The 26,125-nt window shown below is 39.8% G+C and overlaps 3 protein-coding genes across 5 annotated transcripts in view; 1 reads left to right on the forward strand and 2 right to left on the reverse strand.

The window, feature by feature from the left end:
* GSPT1 (G1 to S phase transition 1) overlaps positions 1-11,873 on the forward strand; it is a 40,083-nt gene extending 28,210 nt beyond the window's left edge. For all 3 annotated transcript variants that reach the window (XM_032242734.1, XM_032242733.1, XM_032242732.1), the window contains exons 8-15: positions 477-631; positions 779-919; positions 2,341-2,434; positions 3,934-4,014; positions 6,664-6,837; positions 8,030-8,119; positions 8,280-8,448; positions 11,037-11,873. In XM_032242734.1, the coding sequence (XP_032098625.1) occupies positions 477-631; positions 779-919; positions 2,341-2,434; positions 3,934-4,014; positions 6,664-6,837; positions 8,030-8,119; positions 8,280-8,448; positions 11,037-11,089 (957 nt within the window). In that variant the 3' untranslated portion in view covers positions 11,090-11,873. The remainder of the gene's footprint in view (positions 1-476; positions 632-778; positions 920-2,340; positions 2,435-3,933; positions 4,015-6,663; positions 6,838-8,029; positions 8,120-8,279; positions 8,449-11,036) is intronic.
* Positions 1-26,079, reverse strand: part of TNFRSF17 (TNF receptor superfamily member 17) — a 140,563-nt gene extending 114,484 nt beyond the window's left edge. The window contains exon 1 of the mRNA XM_032242739.1: positions 25,640-26,079. The gene's annotated coding sequence lies outside the window, so the exon portion shown is untranslated. The remainder of the gene's footprint in view (positions 1-25,639) is intronic.
* LOC116526455 (60S ribosomal protein L39) lies at positions 21,102-21,374 on the reverse strand. The gene has a single exon (XM_032242741.1). It carries the CDS (start codon positions 21,307-21,309, stop codon positions 21,154-21,156), a length of 156 nt encoding a protein of 51 aa, XP_032098632.1. The 5' UTR covers positions 21,310-21,374; the 3' UTR covers positions 21,102-21,153.
* Positions 26,080-26,125: the final 46 nt, after the last annotated feature.

Here is a 26,125-nt window from a genome sequence, read left to right on the forward strand (position 1 = left end):
TCTCCTGCCTCAGCCTCCTGAGTAGCTGGGATTACAGGCACGCGCCACCATGCCCAGCTAATGTTTTGTATTTTTAGTAGAGACGGGGTTTCACTGTGTTGACCAGGATGGTCTCGATCTCTTGACCTCGTGATCCACCCGCCTCGGCCTCCCAAAGTGCTGGGATTACAGGCTTGAGCCACCGCGCCTGGCCTAGATCACAAATTTTTTTCCTTTGTAGTTACAATGGCTAGAAAGCAAATGTTGGAATTTTAAAATATGCAGATATACTAGATTTGGGGAATGTCGGGGATTGGATGCATCTAGACATTGTTTGATTTGTGACATTCAAAAGCAGGTAGGTCATAACTCATTTGCTTCTATTTTCGTGCAAAAAAAAAAAAAAAAAAGTGATGTAAGTGAAAGGAAAGATATTTTACTGCCATAAGGGTATGCCTGAAGGTGTAGGAGTAAACTATTTCCTTTCTTGCCATTAGGTAATCTCAGCCAGGAAAGGAGAGTTTGAAACTGGATTTGAAAAAGGAGGACAGACAAGAGAACATGCAATGTTGGCAAAAACAGCAGGTGTAAAACACTTAATTGTGCTAATTAATAAGATGGACGATCCAACTGTAAACTGGAGCAATGAGAGGTGAGCATAGATGTCTGTTATTTTATGTTAGTGGAATTAGGATGGTTTTGTTATTGTACCCCATTTTCTCTAGGATTACAGGCATGAGTTTAGGAAACTAGAGTTCTTTGTTTACATTATAATTGAATTATTTATAAATATTCATAGATATGAAGAATGTAAAGAGAAACTAGTGCCATTTTTGAAAAAAGTTGGCTTCAATCCCAAAAAGGACATTCACTTCATGCCCTGCTCAGGACTTACCGGAGCAAATCTCAAAGAGCAGTCAGATTTCTGTCCTTGGTACATGTAAGTAACCTTTTTTTCCTTTTTTATCAAAGGATGTTATTACTTAAATTACTTATAAAGACATGCTGAATAACATGTTAACATAGGTTATTGAGCATATGTCTTTATAAGTAATTTAAGAAACTATAGCCGGACGTGGTGGCTCACACCTGTAATCAGAGCACTTTGGGAGGCTTAGGCGGATCACCAGGTCAAGAGATCAAGACCATCCTGATCAATATGATGAAACCCAATCTCTAAAAAAAATAAATAATTTTTTATAAAAAAGATGTATTAAAAATATATTTATTAACTGTAACCTTGGCTTTAAAAATACCAAGATCTTACACATCAATAGGAAGTTAAAAAAATAAAAGAAAGGAAAAAAAAAAATACCAAGATCTTTGCCCATTTTTAAACTGAGTTGTCATTTTGTTATTGAGCCATAAGAGTTCTTTTTAATACTGACTACAAGTCCCTTATCAGGAAGAGTATGATTATAGGAGTTATTTTCTCCCACTTTATGGGTTGCCATTTTTCACTTCTTGACTGTGTCCTTTGAAGCACAAAAGGTTTTATTTTTGAAGCTTTTTACATTAAGGTGTATATTTTGAGTTAATTTTTGTGTAATTTTTTGTGTAAAGTCTATGTCTAGGTTCATTTTGTTTTTGCATATTGCTTACGCACAATTTGTTGAAAAGGCTATCCTTTTACCATTGAATTGAATTGGCACCCTCATTGAAAATCAGACAATCATAAATCTAAGAGTTTATTGCTGGACTCTCTTTCTGGGTTTTTTGTTTTTTTGAAACAGGCTTTGACTCTGTTGCCCAGGCTTGAGTGCAGTAGCATGATCTCGGTTCACTGCAACCTCTGCCTCCTGGGTTCAAGAGATCCTCCTACCTTAGCCTTCCAAGTTGCAGGGACTACAGGTGCATGCCACCACACCTGGCTGATTTTTATATTTTTAGTAGAGATGGGGTTCCACCATATTGCCCAGGCTGGTCTTGAACTCCTGGGCTCAAGAGATGCACCTGGCCTTTTGGCCTCACAAAGTGCTGGGATTACAGGCATGAGCCACTGCACCCAGCCAATACTGTATGTTTAAAGGGGAAATTATTTTATGGAATCTTGGTTTCATAGCTGGCAAAGTACATAAAAATTAAATATAGTCAATTTATTACATGTGGGCTATTCGCTATAAAATGTTTTCCTAAATTTTAGTAAGTTTATGAGGAAGCCTTATACTGAGCAGTTTTGTAATATTTTTAGTTTTCTGTGGAATAAGTAAGATGAAATGGATAAGAAATTGGTTGAATAGAAAGAATACATGAGTAGAATGAAAATATTGTTAGAACCTGTTTAAAGTTATGACTATGTAACTTTACATTTTGATATTTATGTTGAGTTTTGTTTAATGTGTATTGTTGTTACATTCTCAGTGGATTACCGTTTATTCCGTATCTGGATAATCTGCCAAACTTCAGTAGATCAGTTGATGGACCAATCAGGCTGCCAATTGTGGATAAGTACAAGGTACCCAAAATATTATTAAAGAAATTGGGTTTCCTGGGAGGTGAAATCATTGTTGTGCATTTTGTTTCTAATTATGAAAACTTTATTTCATTATTATTTTTTTGAGATGGAGTCTTGTTCTGTTACCCAGGCTGTAGTGCAGTGGCACAGTCTCGGCTCACTGCAACCTTTGCCTTCCAGGTTCAAGCAATTCTCCAGCCTCAGCCTCCCAAGTAGCTGGGACTGCAGGGATGCACCACTGGGTCTGGCTAATTTTTTTTTTTTTTTTTTTTTTTTTGTATTTTTAGTCTAGACAGGGTTTCACTATGTTGGCCAGGCTGGTCTCGGAACTCCTGACCTCAGATGATCTGCAGACCTCTGCCTTCCAAAGTGCTGGGATTACAGGCATGAGTTACCACTCCCAGCCTGAAAACTTCATTAACAACATAGCGTGGATATCTTTTTCTTAATGGCTACATATAAGTGGTAAAGATAGACAATAATTTATTCAACAAGTTTATTTTAGCTGTTTCCCAATGAGCCAGGGATCATATCTCAATGGTAAACTCATAGATGTAACTGCTGGGTCAAAGGATTTTCTCATTAAAATTGATGGATATTGATAAATAGCATCACAAAAATACCGTGCTAACTTAGCATGAATGTTAATTTTATCACAGCCTCCCCAGCACTGGATGTTTGTCTTAAAAAGAAATAAACTTCTGACCAGGTGCAGTGGCTCATGCATGTAATCTCAGCACTTTGGGAGGCTGAGGCTGGTGGATCATGAGGTCAGGAGTTCAAGACCAGCCTGACCAACTTGGTGAAACCCCATCTCTACTAAAAATACAAAAATTAGCCAGGTGTGGTGGTACACCCCTGTAGTCCCAGCTACTTGGGAGGCTGAGGTAGAAGAATCGCTTGAACCTGGGAGGGAGAGGTTATAGTGAGCCAAGACTGTGTCAGTGCACTCCAACCTGGGTGACGGAGTGAGACTCCATCTCAAAAGAAACAAACAAACGTAAACTAACTTCTTTGTTTTTAACTGGATTTCCAACTTGAATATATTTTAAGTTTTGCAGTATCAATTTATGTAATATTTTTGCCCATCTCAAATACATCATTCTTTCATTAGCTTCATTCTAAATTTCTGTAACAAGCATTGTTTTTTCCAATTTTATGTATGAGGAAACAGTCCTAGAGGTCAGGACAATGTAAATGTGTACAAACAGTTCCGATCTTCCAACATAAAATTCTTTGCTGTTTTCTGTACCATAATTTGTTACCATGTACTATACTTTGTTTTTAAATGGTAGGCATACTGAATTATTAATGTGATATATATATGCTTATGACACAGATTGTTACAAAGTATTTTTTACTGTATATAAGATGAACCTAAGCCTTCTCCTTAAGCAAGTGATTTTATGAATAAGCAGTGTAGAATTTCATCTTGGGCTGTTGAGCTGTTATACAGCACCTGTAAGTCTGAAACTTGATTTTATTTTACATTTCATCAGGATATGGGCACTGTGGTCCTGGGAAAGCTGGAATCAGGATCTATTTGTAAAGGTCAGCAGCTTGTGATGATGCCAAACAAGGTAAGAATCAGTTATCCTGTTTCCCATCTATTTATTGATTTTTTTTTTAAAGAGATAGGGTCTTGTTCTATCACCTAGGCCAGAGTGCAGTGGCAGAGTCATAGCTTTTGGCAGCCTCGAACTTCAAGTGATCCTGCTACCTCATCCTCCCAAGTAGCTGGGACTATAGGCATGTACCACTCTGCCTGGCTTTTTTTTTTAAATAAAAATTGAGATGGGGTCTCTCTCTGTTGACGAGATGAGTCTCTAACTCCTGGCCTCAAGCAATCATCCCATTTTGGCGTCCCAAAGTGCTAGGATTACAAGTGTGAACCACCACGCCTGGCCTCCATTATGTTATTTTTGACTGCTCAATTGCTGATATTTGCAGATACCCTGATCCTAAGAAACTCAGAGGCAGGGCTTCTCTAACAGCTCCAAAGATGTTGCTTATGCAGGACCACAGACTTGAATCATCAGTACCTGCAGATAGAGATTTTGTTGATTTAAGTGAGAATTTATTTACTATGCTAACCCCAGACACAGTAAATTAGAAAAAGAATCCATTGTCAAATTTAATATTTAGGCGTAATTGGCACCTTACAAATTATATTATCTGGCTTTTTGATGCCTTATGCATTGGAGATTAGAGTAAATAGTATCTTCTAAAATGTTTCTATTTTAAAGCCTACGTTTTCCTATTATCTTTGCAACTGGAAGGCTAACATCTGAATGAAAATAATTGTCAGGTTGAGTTCTTACTCATTTTTTTTTTTTTTTTTTCTGAGATAGATGGAGTCTCACCCTGTCACCCAGGCTGGAGTGCAATAGCACCATGTCAGCTCACTGTGACCTCCCTGCCTCCTGGGTAGCTGAGATAACAGGCATGCATCACCACACCCAGCTAATGTTTGTATTTTGAATAGAGACAGGTTTCATCATGTTGGCCAGGCTGGTCTCAAACTCCTGATCTCGTGGTTCACCCGCCTCAGCCTCTCAAAGTGCTCAGTTTACAGGCATGAGCCACCGTACCAGCCTAACCTCTTGTTTATAATAAAGTAATCCATTGAGCTGGATGTGGTGGCACGTGCCTTTAGCCCAGCTGTTTGGAAGGTTGAGGCATGAGGATTGCTTGAACCCAGGAGTTTGAGGCTGCAGTGAGCTATGATCACACCACTGCACTGTAGCCTGAATGACACAGCGAGACCCTGTCTCTTAAGGAAAAAAAAAAGTTTTTTAATACAAAAATAAAGTAGTTTATGGAAGCCTAAAGTTCTGATGCCAGCATTGCTCCTTAGTACTTCCTGTGCTGCCTCTGGCAGTAAGATGAAGGAAAAGAAGAAGTGACGTGAGAGGGGATACACATGAAATTTACCATCAGTGACATTTACTGCATTAACAGTGCTATGCAGGCTGGATGCAGTGGTTCATGCCTGTAATCCCACCACTTTGGGAGGCCAAGGCAGGTGGATCACATGAGGTGAGGAGTTCAAGACCAGCCTGGCCAACATGGTGAAACCTTGTCTGTACTCAAAATATAAAAAATTAGCCAGGCATGGTGGCAGGCACCTGTAATCCCAGCTACTCGGGAGGCTGAGGCAGGAGAATCACTTGAACCCAGGAGGCCAAGGTTGCAGTGAGCTGAGATCACGCCTCTGCAGTCCAGCATGGGCAACAAGAGCAAAACTCTGTCTCAAAAAAAAAAAAAGTGCTGTGTAGCCATCATCACTATCTAATTGCAGAGCATTTCATCACATGAAATCATGTGTTCATTAAATAGCTGATACTTTTAAAGCTTAGTTCATTAACTTTTTTTTTTTTTTGAGCACAAATTTTCCTGATAACATTTAAGTAGTGTACAATTCTGATATTTGGAGATTGATAGGTAATGGAAAACAGGTCTATTAAATCCTTCGTTGAATTTTTTTTTTTTTTTGAGACAGAGTTTCGCTCTTGCTACCCAGGCTGGAGTGCAATGGTCCGATCTCGGCTCACCGCAACCTCCGCCTCCTGAGTTCAGGCAATTCTCCTGCCTCAACCTCCTCAGTAGCTGGGATTACAGGCACGCGCCACCATGCCCAGCTGATTTTTGTATTTTTAGTAGAGACGGGGTTTCACCATGTTGACCAGCATGGTCTCAATCTCTTGACCTTGTGATCCACCCGCCTCGGCCTCCAAAAGTGCTGGGATTACAGGCTTGAGCCACTGCGCCCGGCCTAAATCCTTCATTGAATTTCATAATAAAAATTATATTCATAAAGCTGAAATCCAAATATTAAATTGTGTTTTTTATTTTGAAAAAGTGAAAAAGGTAAATGCTAGTGTATGCAGTGTTCTATTTGGAAATGATTAGAATGTGATATTTAAAAGGTGACATGTTAATATTTTTTTTCTTCCCCCTCTTAATGACTTTCTTTTAACAGCAAACACGTTAATACTTTAATTGGCAGTTATACTTCTAGGATATGATTTTCACTGATCATATCTAGGCTAAGATTTTATGTCATACAGACATAATAAGAGTTTACAGTCAAGTAAGTATTTTGCCTAATCAACAACCACAGAAAAATATGACTTGTAACTCTTCATTGAGCAGACATTCAGATCATTTTATGTTCTGTAATGCAGTGAAATGTGTCAGAAAACCTTCAATCTTGGTTTCTTTTAAAGCACAATGTGGAAGTTCTTGGAATACTTTCTGATGATGTAGAAACTGATACTGTAGCCCCAGGTGAAAACCTCAAAATCAGACTGAAAGGAATTGAAGAAGAGGAGATTCTTCCAGGATTTATACTTTGTGATCCTAATAATCTTTGTCATTCTGGACGCACATTTGATGCCCAGGTAAACAAATTATTGTCATTGTCATAATGGGTTTTAATGCTAAATTAAATTAGTATGTCCGTGCCTTTTGTCCCGATTATTGGTGATGTGCCAGTTAACCCAGCTTAAGTGTGTAGAAGGGCAATGGAAATAGGTACCTCATACATGATAGGTACCTTATACACATAAGGCCTTCAAGCTGGTACAAGTGCTTACTGGATAAGGTGTATTCTTTGTAGGTTCCTTTTTATGTTTGATCTTTTGATACATTTTAGAATATTATTTATTTTGACCAGACCACAGTTACTGTGGAAGTCATGGTTTATGTGCTCATTAAGAGCACATAGCTTTTACAGACAAGAAATCACAGTTTTCCCTGTTAATAAGCTAACCCCCTTGGAAGAATGACAGAGTAAATGAATGGCATGGTTAATAGAATTTTTTAGTTCTGTTATAAGGTGTGACAACTAATTAAATTAGATTTTGATGCCAGATTTAAGATTGTTTACTGGAACTTAGATACTGACAAATGGATAAAGCTGTGGTAAGTTTACATCTAGATAGCTTCTGAGCAGTAATGATTAGCTTAATTCCTTGGGGAATATAAGGAAAGGCTTCCCAGAGAGAAGTAAGTTGGCCTGCTTGTCTTTTGTTTTGTTTTGAAATGGAGTTGCCCTCTGTTCAGTGGCATGATCTCAGCTCACCTGCAACCTCCACCTCTGGGATTCAAGCCATTCTCTGCCTCAGCTTCCTGAGTAGCTGGGATTATAGGCACCCACCACGCCTAGCTGATTGTTTTGTATTTTTAGTAGAGATGGGGTTTTCACCATGTTGGCTAGGCTGGTCTCAAACTCCTGGCCTCAAGTGATTCCCCGGTTCCCTGCCTTGGTCTCCCAAAGTGCTGAGATTACAGGTATGAGCCACTGCGGCTGGCCAGCCTGCTGTGTTTTTAAAGTTGACCAGGCACTTGGCAAGAAGATAAACAGGGTATAGGATATTGAAATTCATGCTTTGAGGTCAGGCAGCCTGACCCATCCTATGAACAAATTAGTAAGACAAACCTATCACCTCTAACAAAAAATCATTTAAGTTGGTCTTCAACTGAGATGGTAACACTAATTCTTGAGATATTATATGGCACTTGAGAACACCGAATTCTTTTTTTACCCTAAGGATAAAGATAAGAATGTGTGTGTGTGTGTTTGTTTCACAGATTGTAATTATAGAGCACAAATCCATCATCTGCCCAGGCTATAATGCGGTGCTGCATATTCATACCTGTATTGAGGAAGTTGAAATAACAGTGAGTTTGTTTTAAGTTAATTGGTTTATTTTGGTTTTATTACTGTTTTATCTTGATGATTCTAATCAGCAACAGTGATGTACTTTTATTTCTATACCTGTCCTTAAAGATCCTTTTATTTGGCATTATTCTAATTTTCTCATACTCTTTTTTTGTTTAGGCCTTAATCTGCTTGGTAGACAAAAAATCAGGAGAAAAAAGTAAGACCCGACCCCGTTTTGTGAAACAAGATCAAGTATGCATTGCTCGCTTGAGGACAGCAGGAACCATCTGCCTTGAGACCTTTAAAGACTTCCCTCAGATGGGTCGTTTTACCTTAAGAGATGAGGGTAAGAGCTTTTAAACTGACATCTAGTAGTATATCCATGATACCTAGCTTTGGTCATCTTCATCATTTCAGTACAGTACACACTGCAACAGGTTCATAGGAAACTTGGATTCACATTCTACATTCGTATGAGTGTCTTATAAGTTGAATGAATGAACAGAATTGACTATGTTTCTTAGCCAAATCCAGTAATGCCAAATCCAGTAATGCTCTACATGAAGAATCTTAATTTTGATGGTTTCTGAGTAGTGGATTTGGAGGGCTATTTTGTTTACTAAGTAAGACATTTCTATGATGAATCCTTTGTAATAGATCTAGAGATTAAAGGGGATCTAGAGATTGATTTTTTTAACACCTAATTTTTCAGATGTCTAATGTTGGTGACCTTTTGTGTGCAACCATTTCTGCCTACCTCTGGGTGAGGCAGAACAACTAGTATTCCCATCTTGGGGTCATGAAATTCTTTGGCATAAAAAGAAAATGGTTGTTATGAAACATTTCCCTATGGGCTGTTAGTATTTCGAACTTAGATAACCATTTTAAGACTATAGAAAACTTTACATAAAACTTTATAGTTCCATTGAAATACAGAATAGTCATTTTACATGTTCATTCCAGTTCCATTTAGCAAAAATTACTGTGTATCTACAAAGTGTCTGGAACTGTGCTAAGCCCTCATGATTAATACAGTTCTTGAACCTTACATTGGAGAAAATTGTATAAAGACAGTGTTTATTTTACTTTAAAGTCCCAGAACTCCTCTTGTTGATAATAAAACTGGTTATTGGATTTATCTTATTAACAAAACAAAATGATAGTTTTAGTTTACCATTCAGAACCTGATAAAATCAGGAAGACAGAAGAAAGCAATTAATGTGGCAGGAATTCTTAACCCTAGAATTATTGTTTTCTAAAAGATAACTTGGGTTTTAGGTTTTCCACAAGACCCAATGGATTTTGTATCCCTTTCAGTACACAGGAGCACTACCAGAAGGATGTTTTCACTGCATTGTAGTCAGTGGCAACTGCTGTATCTTTTCAGTTACTTAAGGATAGGTTTGGGGTTTTTTTTTTTTTTTTAGCAGCTTTACTGAGATATAATTTCTACAGTATGAAATTGACCTGTTTTAAATATGCAATTCAATGAATTTTAGTATGTTTAGACAATTGTACAACTAACACCATATACTAATGTTAGAACATTTGAAATACCTAAAAAGAAACCTTATACCTATTGATAACCACATCTTATTCTCACCTCCAGCCCTAGACAACCACTTTTCAGTTTGTCTTCTATAGATACTCTATAAATATAATTGTAAATATGTGGTCTTTCGTGTCTAGTTTATTTTACCTAGTATGTTTTTGAGGTTCAACCATGTGGCATGTTATTTATTCCTTTTTATCACTGAATAGTAGTCCATCATGTGGATATTCCAAAAATACAGATATTCCCTTTTTTTTTTTTTTAATCCAAAGAGGTTTTTGGCCTGGCATGGTGGCTCAGGCCTATAATCCTAGCACTTTCAAGAGGTTGAGGCGGGCGGATCACCTGAGACCAAGAGTTCAAGACCAGCCTGGCCAATATGTTGAAACCCCGCCTCTACTAAAAATATAAAAATTAGCCAAGCGTGGTGGCAGCCACCTGTAATCCCAGCTACTAGGGAGGCTGAGGCAGGAGAATCACTTGAACATGGAAGGAGGAGATTGCAGTCAGCCAAAATTGCACCACTGCACTCCAGCCTAGGTTACAGAGTGAGACAGTCTGTCTTCTTAAAAAAAAAAAAAAGATGGCCATGCGCACTGGCTTATGCCTATAATACCAACACTTTGGGAGGCCAAGGCAGGCAGATCACTTGAGGTCAGGAGTTCCAGACCAGCCTGGCCAACATGGTGAAACCCCATCTCTACTAAAAATACAAAAATTAGCTGGGCATGGTGGTGGGCGCCTGTAATCCCAGCTGCTCGGAGGATGAGGCAGGAGAATTGCTTGAACCCAGGAGGCTGAGGTTGCAGTGAGTTGAGACCACGACACTGCACTTCAGCTGGGTTACAAAGCAAGATTACATCTCAGGGTCGGGGGTGGGGAAAGATAGGTTTTTGTTACAGGGAACCATCTCTTTACCAGCTCTCTTAAATAAGACCCACTTTTTTTTTTTTTTTTTTTTTTTTTTTTTTTTTTTTTTTTTTTTTTTGAGACATAGTTTCGCTCTTATCGCCCAGGCTGGATTGCAGTGGTACAATCTTGGCTCACTGCATGCGCCACCACACCCGGCTAATTTTGTATTTTTAGTAGAGGCAGGGGTTTCTCCATGGTGGTCAGGCTGGTCTTGAACTCCCAACCTCAGATGATCTGCCCACCTCAGTCTCCCAAAGTGATGGGATTACAGGTGTCAGCCACCACACCTGGCTAAGACCCACTTACTAAGACTACCTAAATAGAAGTATCTTGGATTTGGCAGTAAAGCTAGTTAATTAGTAATTTAAATTGTTAAAAATATTTTTGTGATTTAAAATAATAAGCTTTAATATCTTACGTAGACTTGCTATTCACTATTGAAAGATTTTTTTTTTTAATTTCATTTCTAGGTAAGACAATTGCAATTGGAAAAGTCCTGAAACTGGTTCCAGAGAAAGACTAAGCATTTTCTTGATGATCCTGCACAATACTGTGAGGAAAATTGACTACAAAAGCCTACTTCACACCGCCTTCTCTTATTTTCTGCCCATTGATAAACCACTCCCCATATTTTGCAAAGAGAAAATTCACAGCAAAAGTCCACATTATATCAGCTTTCTCATATTGAGAGCTCTGCTATGCCACTGTTGAATTTTTCCCAAGATTCTCGCCCCTAACCCCCACCTTCAAACTCTGCTTCCTTGGACAGATTTGGCAATAGCTTTGTAAGTGATGTGGACATAATTGCCTACAATAATGAAAACCTACAAGAATTTTTTTATTTTTCATTTTCCCCTTTTAGGCATATTTAGTATTTTTTTCCCCAGGCAGATCATTCTGAGTGTGCGAGTGTGTGTGCACATGTTACAAAGACAACTACCATGTTAATAAAATATTCAATTTGAAATCCTTTTCGGTATTTGAATTGCTTTTGAATAGTGTTTTTTATCTGGATGTAACATTGTTGCATTAGCTTTTTAACTTTCCCAAGTAATTGAATACATTTTATTACTTGGACTTTTCTAAACTCTTTCCCTACCCACTACTTTAAATGAGGCATTCACAGTGTTCAAGTTTGTATTAAAGGAAAGGATTAGTTTGACCCCTTCTTTTGATGGTTAATGCATACATGCAGTTAAACCCCTTTACCCAACTGTGATACTGCTTTACCAGGTCTTTTAGGGTTTTTGTTTTTTTTTTGCCAATTTATATTGTAACATGATTTCTTAAACACAGTAAGTTGTTTTAAAATAGAAGAACAGCATACTGTAGGTTTTATAAGTAAAGCTTAATGAAATTGTACCCTTAGAGAAAATTCCATTAACTCATTAGATTAGTGGAATTCACAACAAATAAAGCATGTTTGAGACCTGGCAGAAATTATTCTTTTAGTATTTAGAAGAGCTGCATGCCTCTAGTTTGAAAACCCTATCAGTTGCAAGTAAGTGTCAGTTCTACAAGTTACCCAGTTTACTATTTGTATCAGTAACTTTAAAGGTTGGATGATCCTTGCTGGTTAAAACTAAATCTCAACCCAGCAACTAAGTGAACATATTTAGAATCACCAGAATTTGCACAGACTAAAATTATAAGTGATAAGAAGAATCAAGCACAAGTGTAAGTTTTATCTCAATTATGTGAAATTGACTGAGTTTTCTTAAGTGTAAAGCTGATATTTGCTAACCATGTTTTTGATGAACCACAATGCACCATTGTGGTGGTTTTAGACTGAATGACTTTCTGCTATGATTATGATGAGAGATAAATCTTTCATGAGAATAAATGAGAAATGGAGGCAGTTTGGGTTTAACAGAAACCCCCTTGATGTTGAGTGTTGCCATTTGTCAAAGATGGCCTCTTTTAGATTGTGATTTATCTCTAAATATGATACTTTGTAATTGTATATTTAATAACAAATCCCTTCCCTGTAATTTTGCTCCTCAGAAAAGAAAAGCCTAGACAAACTGCATTTCCAGTCACAAAACATAAAACTTAATCTAATATGTTTTTTGTTGTTGTTGTTGTTGTTTTCTGAGACAGAGGTTCATTCTTGTTGCCCAGGCTGGAGTGCAGTAGTGCGATCATGGCTCATTGCAACATCTGCTTCATGGTTTCAAGCAATTCTCCTGCCTTAGCCTCTTGAGTAGCTGGGATTACAGGAGCCTGCCAGCTAATTTTTGTATTTAGTTGAGGCAAGATTTCACTGTATTGGCCAGGCTGGTCTCAAGTCCTGATCTCAAGTGATCTTGCCTGGGCTTCTCAAAGTGCTGGGATGATGAGTCTGAGGCATTGCACCTGGCCTAGTGTTTTCTTAACTACAAAATTCCCATTCATTTCATGGATGAGACAAAGTTACTGTCCTACAGCTTCTTAAAACTATAATTATAGCTATTAAATTGCATGAAATTTAAATAAATTTTATTATGTCTGCAAATCTCTGGGCTTTTATTTTTCTGGAAAATATAGGAGCTTTAATCAAAACGTAATTGTTCTTTTTGTAATTCCATGGTAATAAAAACAAATACTAGCAATTGCTTGAGTTTTAACGAATATTCAAAAGTTCAAGAGCCACTGAAATCACTTCCAGAGATAAGAGTTCTCTTTCTAAATTGAACACATTTTTAAAAACTCACTTATGTTTGCTACTAAAACATTTACACTGTTAAAATATTATGTACATGTTGCCAAGACTCTTAAGTTATAAACTGTGAAGGGCCTACCTCTAAAAAGTAACAGGTAATACAAATATAAATGTAACTATAAAAATTCTACTGGATTCTTGCACATTTGCAAGATTAGATTATTCAAAAGAAATTTCAATGCTAAAATTAACCAACAACATAAGTTCTAGGGGCTTTGAAAAGTATTCTCATCTTTTTAAAGTTGATGCATTTTAAACTCCTGTTTACACTGGCTATTCATTTGGATAAGGAAATAAAAAGTCTAAGTTGAACTTGGCAGTATGTGAAGATGTGGGACCTTCATAGAGCAACAGAAATTCCTCTCTGTCTTCTGCAAATGCAAACGTGTTTATATGGTCGACAGTGCAAAAATAGGGTAGCTGGCTGCATATTTACGGTATTACCTAAGCATTTTTTTCTCTAACGTAGCTCTACTACTAAATTTTTTTTGCATCTTTTTACATTAATGATGTTCTTTACATAACTTTCATGCTAGATTAGTTTTTTTAATTAATAAACTGAATTTAAGAAATATTGAAATAAATAAATAAGTAATTGCCATATTAAACCCTTGTTTCTTACTGTGGGAGAGGGGGAAGTACAGCACTCATTTCTTGTTTTTAATTTGCAAAAGTAACTTATCCAGTGAAAATCTATGTAAAATGAAATCAGAAGAGTTGGACTGAATGTGTATTGTCTTGAGATTAAGTGACAGATAGTAAAATGTTACTGAATAATTAAGCCCATGTATTTTTTTTGTTTGGAGTTGAAAATCTTTGAAATATTTGATAGCTGACTGTCAAAAATTCCTAAACTTCAACAGTGCAGGTTGTTCACTGTAACAAGAGGTCACTCATATTTGCTGGTTACTGCTCTCACAACATCGGACTTTGAACTGCGATGTAGTTGAATAGTTGCCGGCATCTGCTCAGCTGAAGCACTGCGAATATTTTGGGTCAGACTTGGAGCCAGATGGTTTTGTAACCCAAGAAAAAAGATGAACCAATTGTTGAAAACTGCTCCCAAGATGAACTCTGGGAAAAAAAACCAACTAAACTCCCCTGGCGATCTTCAGGAACACTAGTAATGACTGTAATTACTCCGTGATCTTTGATGACTATTACACATGACAGCACTCTAACGCCTTTCCTTAGTGGCATGGACTTCCTCATGGACCACTATTTCATGGAAGATAGCTTCATTGCTTTGGGTAGAGATTTAAGGTAGTCGAGGGGAAAACACGCAGTTTTATTACAGCTGGTAACATTAGGCAACTTTCAACTTTAAAACTCTGTGAAGAATCTGGTTATAGCACTGTAGCTCTGATTTTAGGATGGTTAAATGTTAAATTCATTGTTGGCCTACCTTATCAGAACAAACTGTGCCATTAATCCTCTCACAAACATATGTAAGGTAGAGAGCAACCAGCGCACTTGGTGATGATGATCTATCTCCAAATAATAAGGCTTTTATTTCTGCCAGCTGATTTTTTCAGTGATTCTAGCAGATGCCATCTAATACATTCATCATCTTGTTTTTTTTCTTTAGAGATCTTGCCACGACAGCAACTTGTTAAGTAAGTATAATCACGTATGCACAAAAGACTTAACTAGTTTTAAATTTAGCAGTCGGTTAGATTAGATTTCATAGTAAATGGAATAGGAAGTGTTTTTATTTTCTGTTAGTAAAGCTGTGGATTGTATTTGACCCAGTTTACTGTCAGAATTCAGTTTGGGTAGATTGGTTCAACTTTGGATGGTTTTTAGCTCTAGGATATTCTTGACTTTTCAATATCCTAGAATTTACTGCATCTTCCCTTCAATAAATACACTTCTCACATACCTCTGATCCTATGCTTCCTTGAAACAATAATGCTAGATGACTTGTTATACTAAGGATTATGATAAGGGCCTGAAGGTGTGGGAGTAGAGATTAAAACCTTTATATTCTCCAGTATAAGGGAAAAGCAGATTGGCACTATGTCTGATTAGGCAGAAAACAACAAGATTCCTTAAGTGATCCTTGAAATGGTTTTCTGCCTTATCATATTTGCCACTGTGCCCTTTAAAACTACGTGGAAACGTCAGGTTTGTGGACGGCACAGGTGGAATGACGTTTTGCGCTTCCTGAGGCTCCCCTCTGCCAGGCACATGTTTGCTTAGTGCTTCAAATGTCAGCCCAAGTCCTTGCTACCTCCTTTTCCTGCTGCCTGGGGAAGAGTGCGTGTGCTGGAGTTGGAGCTCTTGCACTCCTCAGGTGATTGTTCTCACCGCCACTTCCTCCACATGCATTAGGTGAAACTGAGGTCTGAGCCCCCTGCAAGGTCTACATTTTAAGGACTCACACATTGGGCTCTCAAATGTACACACTTACTTGTTCTGTTTATTCTAAAGGAAATGTGGGTATCTCTCAGGCCAGGATTTAGTAACTAGTTTTCACTAGGCAGCAGGTTAATACCTAGATCACATTTTTTTAAAAAAAACAGGATTAGGCCGGGCGCGGTGGCTCAAGCCTGTAATCCCAGCACTTTGGGAGGCCGAGGCGGGTGGATCACAAGCTCAAGAGATCGAGACCATCCTGGTCAACATGGTGAAACCCCGTCTCTACTAAAACTACAAAAAATTAGCTGGGCATGGTGGCGCGTGCCTGTAGTCCCAGCTACTCAGGAGGCTGAGGCAGGAGAATTGCCTGAACCCAGGAGGCGGAGGTTGCGGTGAGCCGAGATCGTGCCATTGCACTCCAGCCTGGGTAACAAGAGCGAAACTCCGTCTCAAAAAAACAGGATTAAAGGGAACTGATTAGGTTTGCTGAGTTTTTTTAGTCTGATTCCAAAGCATGGAAGAGTGCTCTAGGTAGGAAAGAAATCTTTTTATTATGATTTGTAGCTACCTACTGTGCCTGACTTGGTGCCTGTGTGAGGATTAAGCCCTTAGTCTGCTCTTGCAATTACTCAAATGACAAGTTAAATTTGCTTTTGTAATAACAATAAAAGTTGTCATCTTTCCTTTTGAAGGATATGTCGTTTCTTTGTAACTAACTACCTGTCGTTACAAGCCAGTCATGCCCTTTTCTGTACAATCCTTTTATTTTTGTATCAGGTATTGGAACCATCTGCCAACAGGTTTGTCGGATGGCTGTAACAAGCTGTCACATAAGGGATTCACAGGCATGTCATCTGCTTGCATATGGTATGCAAGTCTTTTGTATAGTGTATACAACAGTATAATGTATACAACCACCTTAGGAAACAAAAATAGTAACCCTATAGGAAGTTAGAGATGCTGAATAATAAATAACTAGATTACAGCATGTGGTTTTCTGTCATCAACAGTGAGTTGAGGAAACATTATTGTCAGAACTATGAACGTCTATATTCAGGATTTTTAATAAAGATCAAGAGACCAAATAGTGCCTGCCCTTTTTATTCAATGTGCAAGGGCAAGAATTAATGATAAAGGTAAGATACACAGTGGCTACCTGAATGACAGCAATTCATTCCTGTGTACTCACTCACTAAGTTCCTGTCTGAACTGTTTGAGGTAAATCACTTTGAGGTTTTGGCGGTCAGCCTCTAGGTATTTGGTATTAAACCAATCATAGCTTAAAACTTGGGACCAAGCTTGCTATTAAAGTAGGGGTTCAGGGTGGGTGCGGTGGATCACGCCTGTAATCCCAGCACTTTCAGAGGCTGAGGCGGGTGGATCACTTGAGGTCAGGAGTTCCAGACCCACCTGGCCAACATGGTGAAACCCCGTCTCTACTAAAAAGACAAAAATTAGCTGGCCATGGAAGTGCATGCCTGTAATCCCAGCTACACAAAAAGCTTAGGCAGAAGAATTGCTTGGATCCGGGAGGCGAAAGTTGCAGTGAGCCAAGATCACGCCATTGCACTCCAGTTTGGGCAACAAGAGCCAGACTCCATCCCCCCTCAAAAATAAACCTGGAAAAATAGCATCAATACCTTGGATGATGTAAATCTGTAGTGAAGAATTGGGGGTATCTCAATCTAGAATAAAAACCAAATAACAACAAAATAGAATTTTAAAGCTTTCCAAACGAGTCTTAAAAAACAAGTTTAGCCTCTTTGGCCATGTGAAAAACATCCTGGAAAATGATTGATTTACCTGTTAGTGACAATTTTTAAGCCTTTATGGCCATTTTGATGAAGAACCATAAAAGTCATGTACTGTTATGACATCCTTTTTTTGTTTCCTTATATTGCATTTGTCCTCTGTAGAGTTAATTCAGTGTGCTGGTCTTAAAAGTGAAATTTGCCAGATGTGGTGGCACACACCTGTAGTCCCAGCCGCTCCTGAGGTGGGAAGATGACCTGAACCCAGGAGTTCAAGGCGCCAGTGGGTTATGATAATGCCTGTGAATTGTCACTGCACTTTAGCCTGGTCAACACAGTGAGATGCTGTCTCTCTTTTTAAGTGAAACTTCCTGTCACTGTGACTCTTTCCTTCAAATTGTTCCTGAAAGCTTTGTGCACCCACATTACTTGCAAGAAATATTTTCCTGTGTTTTCTCCTAGGAATAAGAGACTGCCTACAACAGGTAAACAAAATTCCTCCAGCTGATGAATAGACTTTTGAATTATTTGAAATATGATCCTTCTGTTAAAAATTAGGCCACACTGGGTGCGGTGGCTCATGCCTGTAATCGTAGCACTTTGGGAGGCTGAGGCGGATGGATCATGAGGTCAGGAGTTTTGAGATCAGCCTGGCCAACATGAAGAAATGCCATCTCTACTAAAAATATTAAATTTAGCCAGGCACGGTGGTGCAAGCCTGTAATCCCAGCTACTCAGAAAGCCGAGGAAGAATTGCTTGAACTCGGGAGGTAAAGGTTGCAGTGAGCCAAGATCACACCACTGCACTCTAGCCTGCATGACGGAAGCAAGACTGCATCTCACACACACACAAAAAAAAGCCAAAAATTTCCTCTATGTGCACTGGGTCACATTTAATATTAGCTGCACATTTTCTTAACATCCCATTGCCCACATTTGATCCCTTAACATCTGCCTTCAGTACAAACGATGATCATCCCCAAACACAAACAGAATAACAGTAGTTTGCATGTTTAAAGCATTTTCACTAAAAGTTCTGTGCTGGTTTGAGCTTAGTCAAGAGTCAAGCTAGTGGTAATAACTGGTAAAAATAATTCAGAGGGCATAATGGGGAAAAACTCACATTTAACTTGTTTTGTATCTTGTAGTTACAATTTTTAATGAGGATTTCATCCCACTTAACTAGGCACAGTACTCCCAAAGGACTTTACTTTGTATTTGCTTATAAAATACTCAAGTTCCACATTTCCAAATAATTAGAAGAAAATGATTTGAACATTTTCAGCATGGAGATAAATAGGCAATGGATATCCCAATAACCCCGATTTGATCTGTACACATTATATGAATCTATCAAATGATCACATGTACCCTGAAAATATGTAATACTACAGAAGTTACTTAAAAGCAGATGACATCACTATCTTTACTATCTTTATTAATTCCCTGGCAAATATATCAGGTTTTAGAATAAAAAGGAAATCTTTAAAGATTTAGATTCTTAGGAGTAACTATGATTTGTAAAGAAGTTCCAGGAGACAGACGTTGTATGACAAAGGAGAGGATTTTTTTTATTAAGGTACAATTTGCATAAAGTGAAAATCAAAGATCTTAAATTTACAATGAGTTTGTCAAGTGTATACACTATGTAAACACTCCCATCAACTTGCAGAACATGTCCATCACCCCAGAAAGCTCTCTTGTGCTACTTTCCAACCAATCCCCTCTTGCCAAGGCATTCGCTGTTATGCCATCTATCATAATAGTTTTGCCTGTTTTTGAACTCTACATAAATGGAATCGCATAGCTTGAACTCAATTCTGTCATCTCTGGCACATAACATTTTAGAGACTATGTTGTACATATCAGCAGCTCATTTTTTTTAATGAGTAATACTCCATTTTATGAATATTCTCTAAATGATCTATCCTTGAAGGGAGATTTGATTTTGCTTTCCAATTAGCATTCTTTGACAGGTTAGTTGCAAATAACTTTCTTCTGAATTTATCTAATACAAGGAAGTAAAACCAGAGAGAAAAGTCTCACTACTTCTTCCTTTAACTACTTTCATAAGACTTTCATAAGATAAAGAGATGATGTAGTGATCCTAACAGGTGGTGAAATAACATGAGCTTCCTTCTTACCTCCCTTTCCAGTTTTAAAGATGGTCTTCCCCGTAGGCCTGTGTGGGGCCTCTTTTTTTTCTTTTTTTTTTTTTTTTTAGACTGAATCTCACTATCACCACGCTGGAGTGCAGTGGCACGATCTTGGCTCACTGCAACCTCCGCCTCACAGGTTCAAGTGATTCTCCCTCAGCCTCTGGAGTAGCAGGGATGACAGGCATGCGCCACTATGCCCGGCTAATTTTGTATTTTGACTAACCTAACTTCCACCTCTAATAAATAACTGTTTTAAACTTCAGGGCTAAATCCTTTTTCTTTTTTGGTAGATTTATTCAATTCTGTGCATGAATAACTTCTATAAGTCCTTTTATAGATCCCTTATTGATGACCTAGCATAATACTTTATAGTATAGTAGCTATGTAAAACTTCCCGGCCAGGCACAGTGGCTCACGCCTGTAATCCCAGCACTTTGGGAGGCTGAGGCGGGTGAACCACAAGGTCAGGAGTTCAAGACCATCCTGGCTAGCATGGTGAAATCCTGTGTCTACTAAAAATACAAAAATTAGCTGGGCATGGTGGCGCATGCCTGTGATCCCAGCTACTTGGGAGGCTGAGGCAGGAGAATCCCCTGAACCGGGGCGGTGGAGGTTGCTGTGAGTGGAGATCGCACTACTACACTCCAGCCTGGGCGACAGAGCAAGATGCCATGTCAAAAAAAAAAAAAAAAAAGGCTGGGCGTGGTAGCTCACGCCTGTAATCCAAGCACTTTGGAGGCCAAGGTGGGCGGATCACCTGAGGTCGGGAGTTCAAGACCAGCCTGACCAACATGGTTAAACCCCGTCTTTTTAAAAAACAAACAAACATGTAAAAAAAACACTTTCCTAATTTGAATAAAGATGCACTTTGAGATTTTGAGTTGTCGTAACATTTACCAGCTATATACCAGTAGTGATTAAAAGAACACAGTCCTGCAAGTGGTCAGCTGGTTATCGTCAATGATAAAAAGAGACTAACGGTATTTCTTTCAGCAAACAGAAGAGAACTAACCTTGTGTTATTTAATCTATTTTCTTAAATGTAGAAATCACTTTTAAGAGTGGCCTTAATAGTCCTTGGGGAATATAATTCCTGTAAATACAGGTTGGCTGGATTAAGAATGTTTGTCAACCACGTATTAAGTAGGGTTGGTGTACACTATGATACTTAGGAGCTAAATGGTGTGCTTGTGATAGCTACATAGATTGTACGAGGACAAAGAGTTAAAAATAAATAGCAATCTTAATAGGTTTTCTATTGAAAACTTCTTTACATTTCTTTCTCTGGCAATCTCATTGTTCTCTTTCTTCCCCAGCCGTCCACCCCCAACCCCCAAATCAGAATCGAATATTATTTCTTTTTTTTTTTTTTTTTTTTTTAAGTGAAAGGTCTCACATATTTATTACTGAACCCAGGCAACCAAAACCTTGTTTTGTTTTTTTTTTTAACATGAATAATGGAAGCACTGTGCGTTGTACTAATGCCTTCATAACAGATACAGAAAGGAAACTGTTCAAACTTCTCCAGATGGCGGTGACATTTTTCAGCTTGATTTGGTAACACGACTGTGACCTACAGACAGCATAAATATGTGTGCCATCACATGTGTAATTTCTTACAGACCAAGTTTGGTTCTTCTCCAATGTCTCCTTTTGGAGTTGTACCTGATTTTATTACCAGTTTTCATCCGAATCCACTGGGGAATGGGACGATTTTGCTTTTGTTTCTTGGCCAGGAATCGCTTAATCCTGAAAGTCTTGTGAGAAGACATGGCGAGAAACGGAGTAATGCACACACCACGATGGCGGAGAAAGGAAGAGAGCTATTTCTTTTTTTTTTGAGACGAAGTCTCACTCTGTTGCCGAAGCTGGAGTGCAGTGGCGCAATCTCAGCTCATTGCAACCTCCATCTCCCAGGTTCAAGTGATTCTCCTGCCTTAGCCTCCCACGTAGCTGAGACTACAGGCACGCACCACCATGCCCAGCTAATTTTTTTGTATTTTTAGTAAAGATGGAGTTTTACTATGTTGGCCAAGCTGGTCTTTAACTCCTGACCTTGTGATCCACCTGCCTCAGCCTCCCAAAGTGTTGGGATTACAGGTGTGGGCCACCAAGCCTGGCCCAAATATTAATTTCTTTACTGATTAGCTATTTCTTTCTGCTTGAATGCACATAAGCTGCCTCCTGACCTCATTTGGGCCCTACGATGCACAATTTCTTTTCCAATCCATTTAATAATGATGACATTATTTTTAGCAAAAGTAAAAAGAAGACAACTAACCTTGTGCGATTATCAGGAACATGCTAGACGTTGTGAAGATATATTCTCTGAAATCCCAGGGAGCCAGCTTCATTTAACAGACGAACACACTGTGAAGATATATTCTCTTAAATCCTAGGGAATCAGCTTCATTTAACAGACGAAAGACATTGAGGCTTGGGAGATTAGCCACCTTGTCCAAGGCTAAACAACTACTACATCATGGATTTGGGATTCAGACTGATCTTTCTGACCCAAAATACCATGTTCTCCCTACCTTCCTTAAAATGTCACATTCTACATTTCAGCAATATTGTGTCACCTCTTGATTCCATTATGTTTGGGTTAACGTTACGTAGCAGATTTCAGTACCAAGAATACGCTGAGTATTAAACTGCTTTTGGATAATCCAGACGTCGCTGACTGACTATATGGCATTTATTTTGTTAGCTGCCATTTGTAACCACTCTGACTTGACAGCGCTATATAAAAAAAAGGATTTCTAATAGTTTCCTAGGGTTACTAGTTAATTGCAACAAATGTTTACTTTGAACTAGAATCTGAGTTCCAAGCTGGGTATAATCCACATGCCTATAATCCCAGCTGCTCAGGAGGCTGAGACAGGAGAATCATTTGAACCTAGGAGATGGAGGTTACAGTGAGCCGAGATCACGCCACGGTACTCCAGCCTGGGTGACAAGAGTGAAACTCCGTCTCAAAATAAAATAAAAATAAAAAAATCTGAGTTCCATTATTAAGAATGAAGTTTCTTAAACTTTATGTTTACCATCCAGCAACGTGTTTGAACAATCTTTGCAATTAGTTATTTATCAAATCCTTAATAAACTTAACTTTATGTACCTATAAAAAAGAATTTCAAGCAGTCTGAAGAGAGGTATCTTAGTACCTTCCAAGAGAAACAACTTATTAGTATTCATGGTATTAGTGAGACCTGGGTACTCGGATGTTGAAATTAATTATTTTGGTTTTTGTAGAAATGAGATTTTGCTATGTTGTCCAGACTAGTCTGGAACTCCTGGGTTCAAGCAATCCTCCCTCCTCAGCCTCCCAAAGTGCTGGGATTACAGGTGTGAGTCACCGTGCCTGGACTATTTATTTATTTTTAAATTTTTTTACTCTGTCTTGTGGTGCTGACAATATGGTCTTTTATAAGTATGTATTCATCTCAGCTTCAGTGTTTATCAGTGTTAACACATCTTCAGATATCTCCACTCCTTCATGGCTTCTGTAACCTGGCACCCTCTGGTTTTCATTCTTCTTTTTTGAGACAAGGTCTCACTCTGTCACCTACGTTGGCGTGCAGTGGCACAATTATGGCTCACTGCAGCCTCAATGCCCTGGGCTCAAGTGATCCTCCTGCTTCAACATCAAGGGTATTTGGGATACAGGCGCACACCATCACACCCATCTAATTTTTCTATTTTTTTGTAGAGACAGGATCTCACTATGTTGCCCAGACCAGTCTTGAACTCCTGAGCTCAAGCAAGCTGACTGCCTCAGCTTCCTAAATTGGTTTTCCTTCTTTCTTTTATTTTTTAAGATGGGGTTTCACCACTATGGCCAAGCTGGTCTTGAACTCCTGACCTCAGGTGATCCACCCACCTCAGCCTCCCAAAGTGCTGGGATTACAGGCGTGAGCCACCACGCCCGGCCTAAATTGGTTTTCTTTTACATCTTCAACTACTTCTCTGTTTCCTCTGAGTTTGTTACTGAAGGTTTCTTTACAACTCTATTCTTCCTCTAGACTTCTTTTTGCAATCTCACCTATTTACAAAGTTTTAATCATCACCTCCATGGAAATGACTTCTAATTTCCTTTTTAGTTCAAGAATATTCTCTTCCACATTCCAGATCCACTTCGATGTACTATTAACTTCAAACTCAAAATATAGTCATGGGTTGCTTAATGATGAGAATACAGCCTGAGAAATGTGTCTTTGGGTGACTTCATGGTTGTGGGAATATCAGTGTACTCACAGAAGCCTAGACGGTATGGCTTGCTACATACCCATGCTATGTGATACAGCCTATTGCTCTACAAATCCATACAACACGTTACTGTACTAATACTGTAGGTAACTGTATCCAAAAGATACAGTAGGCTGGGCATGGTGGCTCATGCCTATAATCCCAGCACTTTGGGAGGCTGAGGCGGGTGGATCGCCTGAGGTCTTCAGTTGGAGACCAACCTGACCAACATGGAGAAACCCCGTCTATACTAAAAACACAAAATTAGCTGGGCGTGGTGGCGCATGTCTGAGGCTGAGGCTGAGGCTGAGGCAGGAGAATCCTTGAACTTGGGAGACGGAGGCTGTGGTGGGCTGAGATGAGGCCACTGCACTCCAGTCTGGGCAACAAACTGTCAGGGGAGAAAAAAAAAAGCCTGGGCGCGTGGCTCACGCCTGTAATCCCAGCTCTTAGAGAGGCAGAGGTGGGAGGATAGATTGAGCCTAGGAGTTCGAGACCTGTCTGGGCAATATAGTGAGACCCTGTTCTCCACAAAAAGGAAAAAAAAAAAGTAGCAGGGCGTGGTGGCGTAAGCCTATAGTTCCAGCTACTCGGGAGGCTGAGGCAGGAGAACTGCTTGAACCTGAAAGGCAGAGGTTGCAGTAAGCCGAGATCACGCCACTGCACTCCAGCCTGGGCAGCAGAGCAAGGTTCCCTCTTAAAAAAAAAAAAAAATTCATTAATTAATTAAACCCATCCAACAAGAGAAAGAAGTATCTCCTCAAAATGCTAAAACATCTCTGGAAGGTTCCAGGAGACACCTTAAAGGGTGGTTACCTCTGGGGAGGCGGGTGGAGTGGGAGGAAGACATTACAAGGCAAGCCTGTCTGACCCAAGGGCCACATGCAGCCCAGGAGGCCAGGCTTTGAATGCAGTCCAACTCAAATTCGTAAACTTTCTTCAAACATTATGAGATTTTTTTTTTTTTTTTTTTTTTTTTGGAGACGGAGTTTCGCTCTTGTTACCCAGGCTGGAGTGCAATGGCGCGATCTCGGCTCACCGCAACCTCTGCCTCCTGGGTTCAGGCAATTCTCCTGCCTCGCCTCCTGAGTAGCTGGGATTACAGGCACGCGCCACCATGCCCAGATAATTTTTTGTAGTTTTAGTAGAGACGGGGTTTCACCGTGTTGACCAGGATGGTCTCAATCTCTTGACCTCGTGATCCACCCACCTTGGCCTCCCAAAGTGCTGGGATTACAGGCGTGAGCCACCGCGCCCGGCCATTATGAGATTTTCTTTTGCGATTTTTATTTTTTTTAAGATGGGGTTTCACCAAGTTGGTCAGGCTGGTCTTGAACTCCCGACCTCAGGTGATCCGCCCGCCTTGGCCTCCAAAGTGCTTGGATTACAGGAGTGAGCAACCACGCCCGGCCTTGCGATATTTTTTTTAAAGCTCATCAGCTATCATTAGTATTAATGTATTTTATGTGTGGCCCATGGAAGCCAAAAGATTGGACTCCCCTGTTCTACGGTATTCCATTTGTCAGTTATCCAGCCTCCACTCTTAGTTCTTTGTTTAGCGACAAGGTGTCGTTCTAAAGGATACGCTGGACTACAGTGGCGCGACCATAACTCACTGAGCCTCGAATTCCTGGGCTCAAGCGATCCTCTAGCCTCTGCCTCCCAAGCAGCTGGTTCTACAGGTGAGCACCACCACGCCGGCTAATCTTTTTATTTTTTGGAGACGGAGTCTCGTATATCGCACAGGCTGGTCTCCAACTCCTGGAATCCTTCCGCCTTGGCCTCCCACAGCGCTGGGATTCCTGGCGTCAGCCACGCGCCCGGCCAACCACGCTAATTTGTATAGGCTCTTACCTCCCGCCACTCTGCGAGACCAGAAGCTGCTTAAGAGACTGGCTCCAACGCATCTTTCGGTCCCTCATGACGCTTAACGAAATGCGCCGGGTGACTCCTGTGCCTTTTATTTCATGGATTCCCCACCAGGCTGGGGTTGGAGTCACCGAAACTCAACCGGCAGGTGGGAGGTGGAGCCAGGACTCGGCACTCTGCCCGCGCCACACGCGGCCTTCACAGAGGCGGGGACCATGGCGTGCGGGGGACACCGCTGGGCCGCCTGACGGGACTGTTCTCCCGCCTCAAGGAACTTTCTTGATTTCTATGGTGTAAGAGTAAGGGGACACCCAGGCTACTCCCCACACCTCATGGAAAGCGGGAGAAGAGCGGAATGAGAAGTGCCGCCTCAGGGAAGGCACTCTGACAGCCACCACAGCCTCTGAGAACGGAACCGTGCGCCCTCCCGGAAATGACGCACAGGGGCTCGGTTCCCGCCCCCTCGCTTCC

This window comes from Sapajus apella, unplaced genomic scaffold, assembly GCF_009761245.1.
Source record: "Sapajus apella isolate SASKATOON/1434 unplaced genomic scaffold, GSC_monkey_1.0 scaffold51, whole genome shotgun sequence".
Classification (NCBI taxonomy): Eukaryota; Metazoa; Chordata; class Mammalia; order Primates; family Cebidae; genus Sapajus; species Sapajus apella.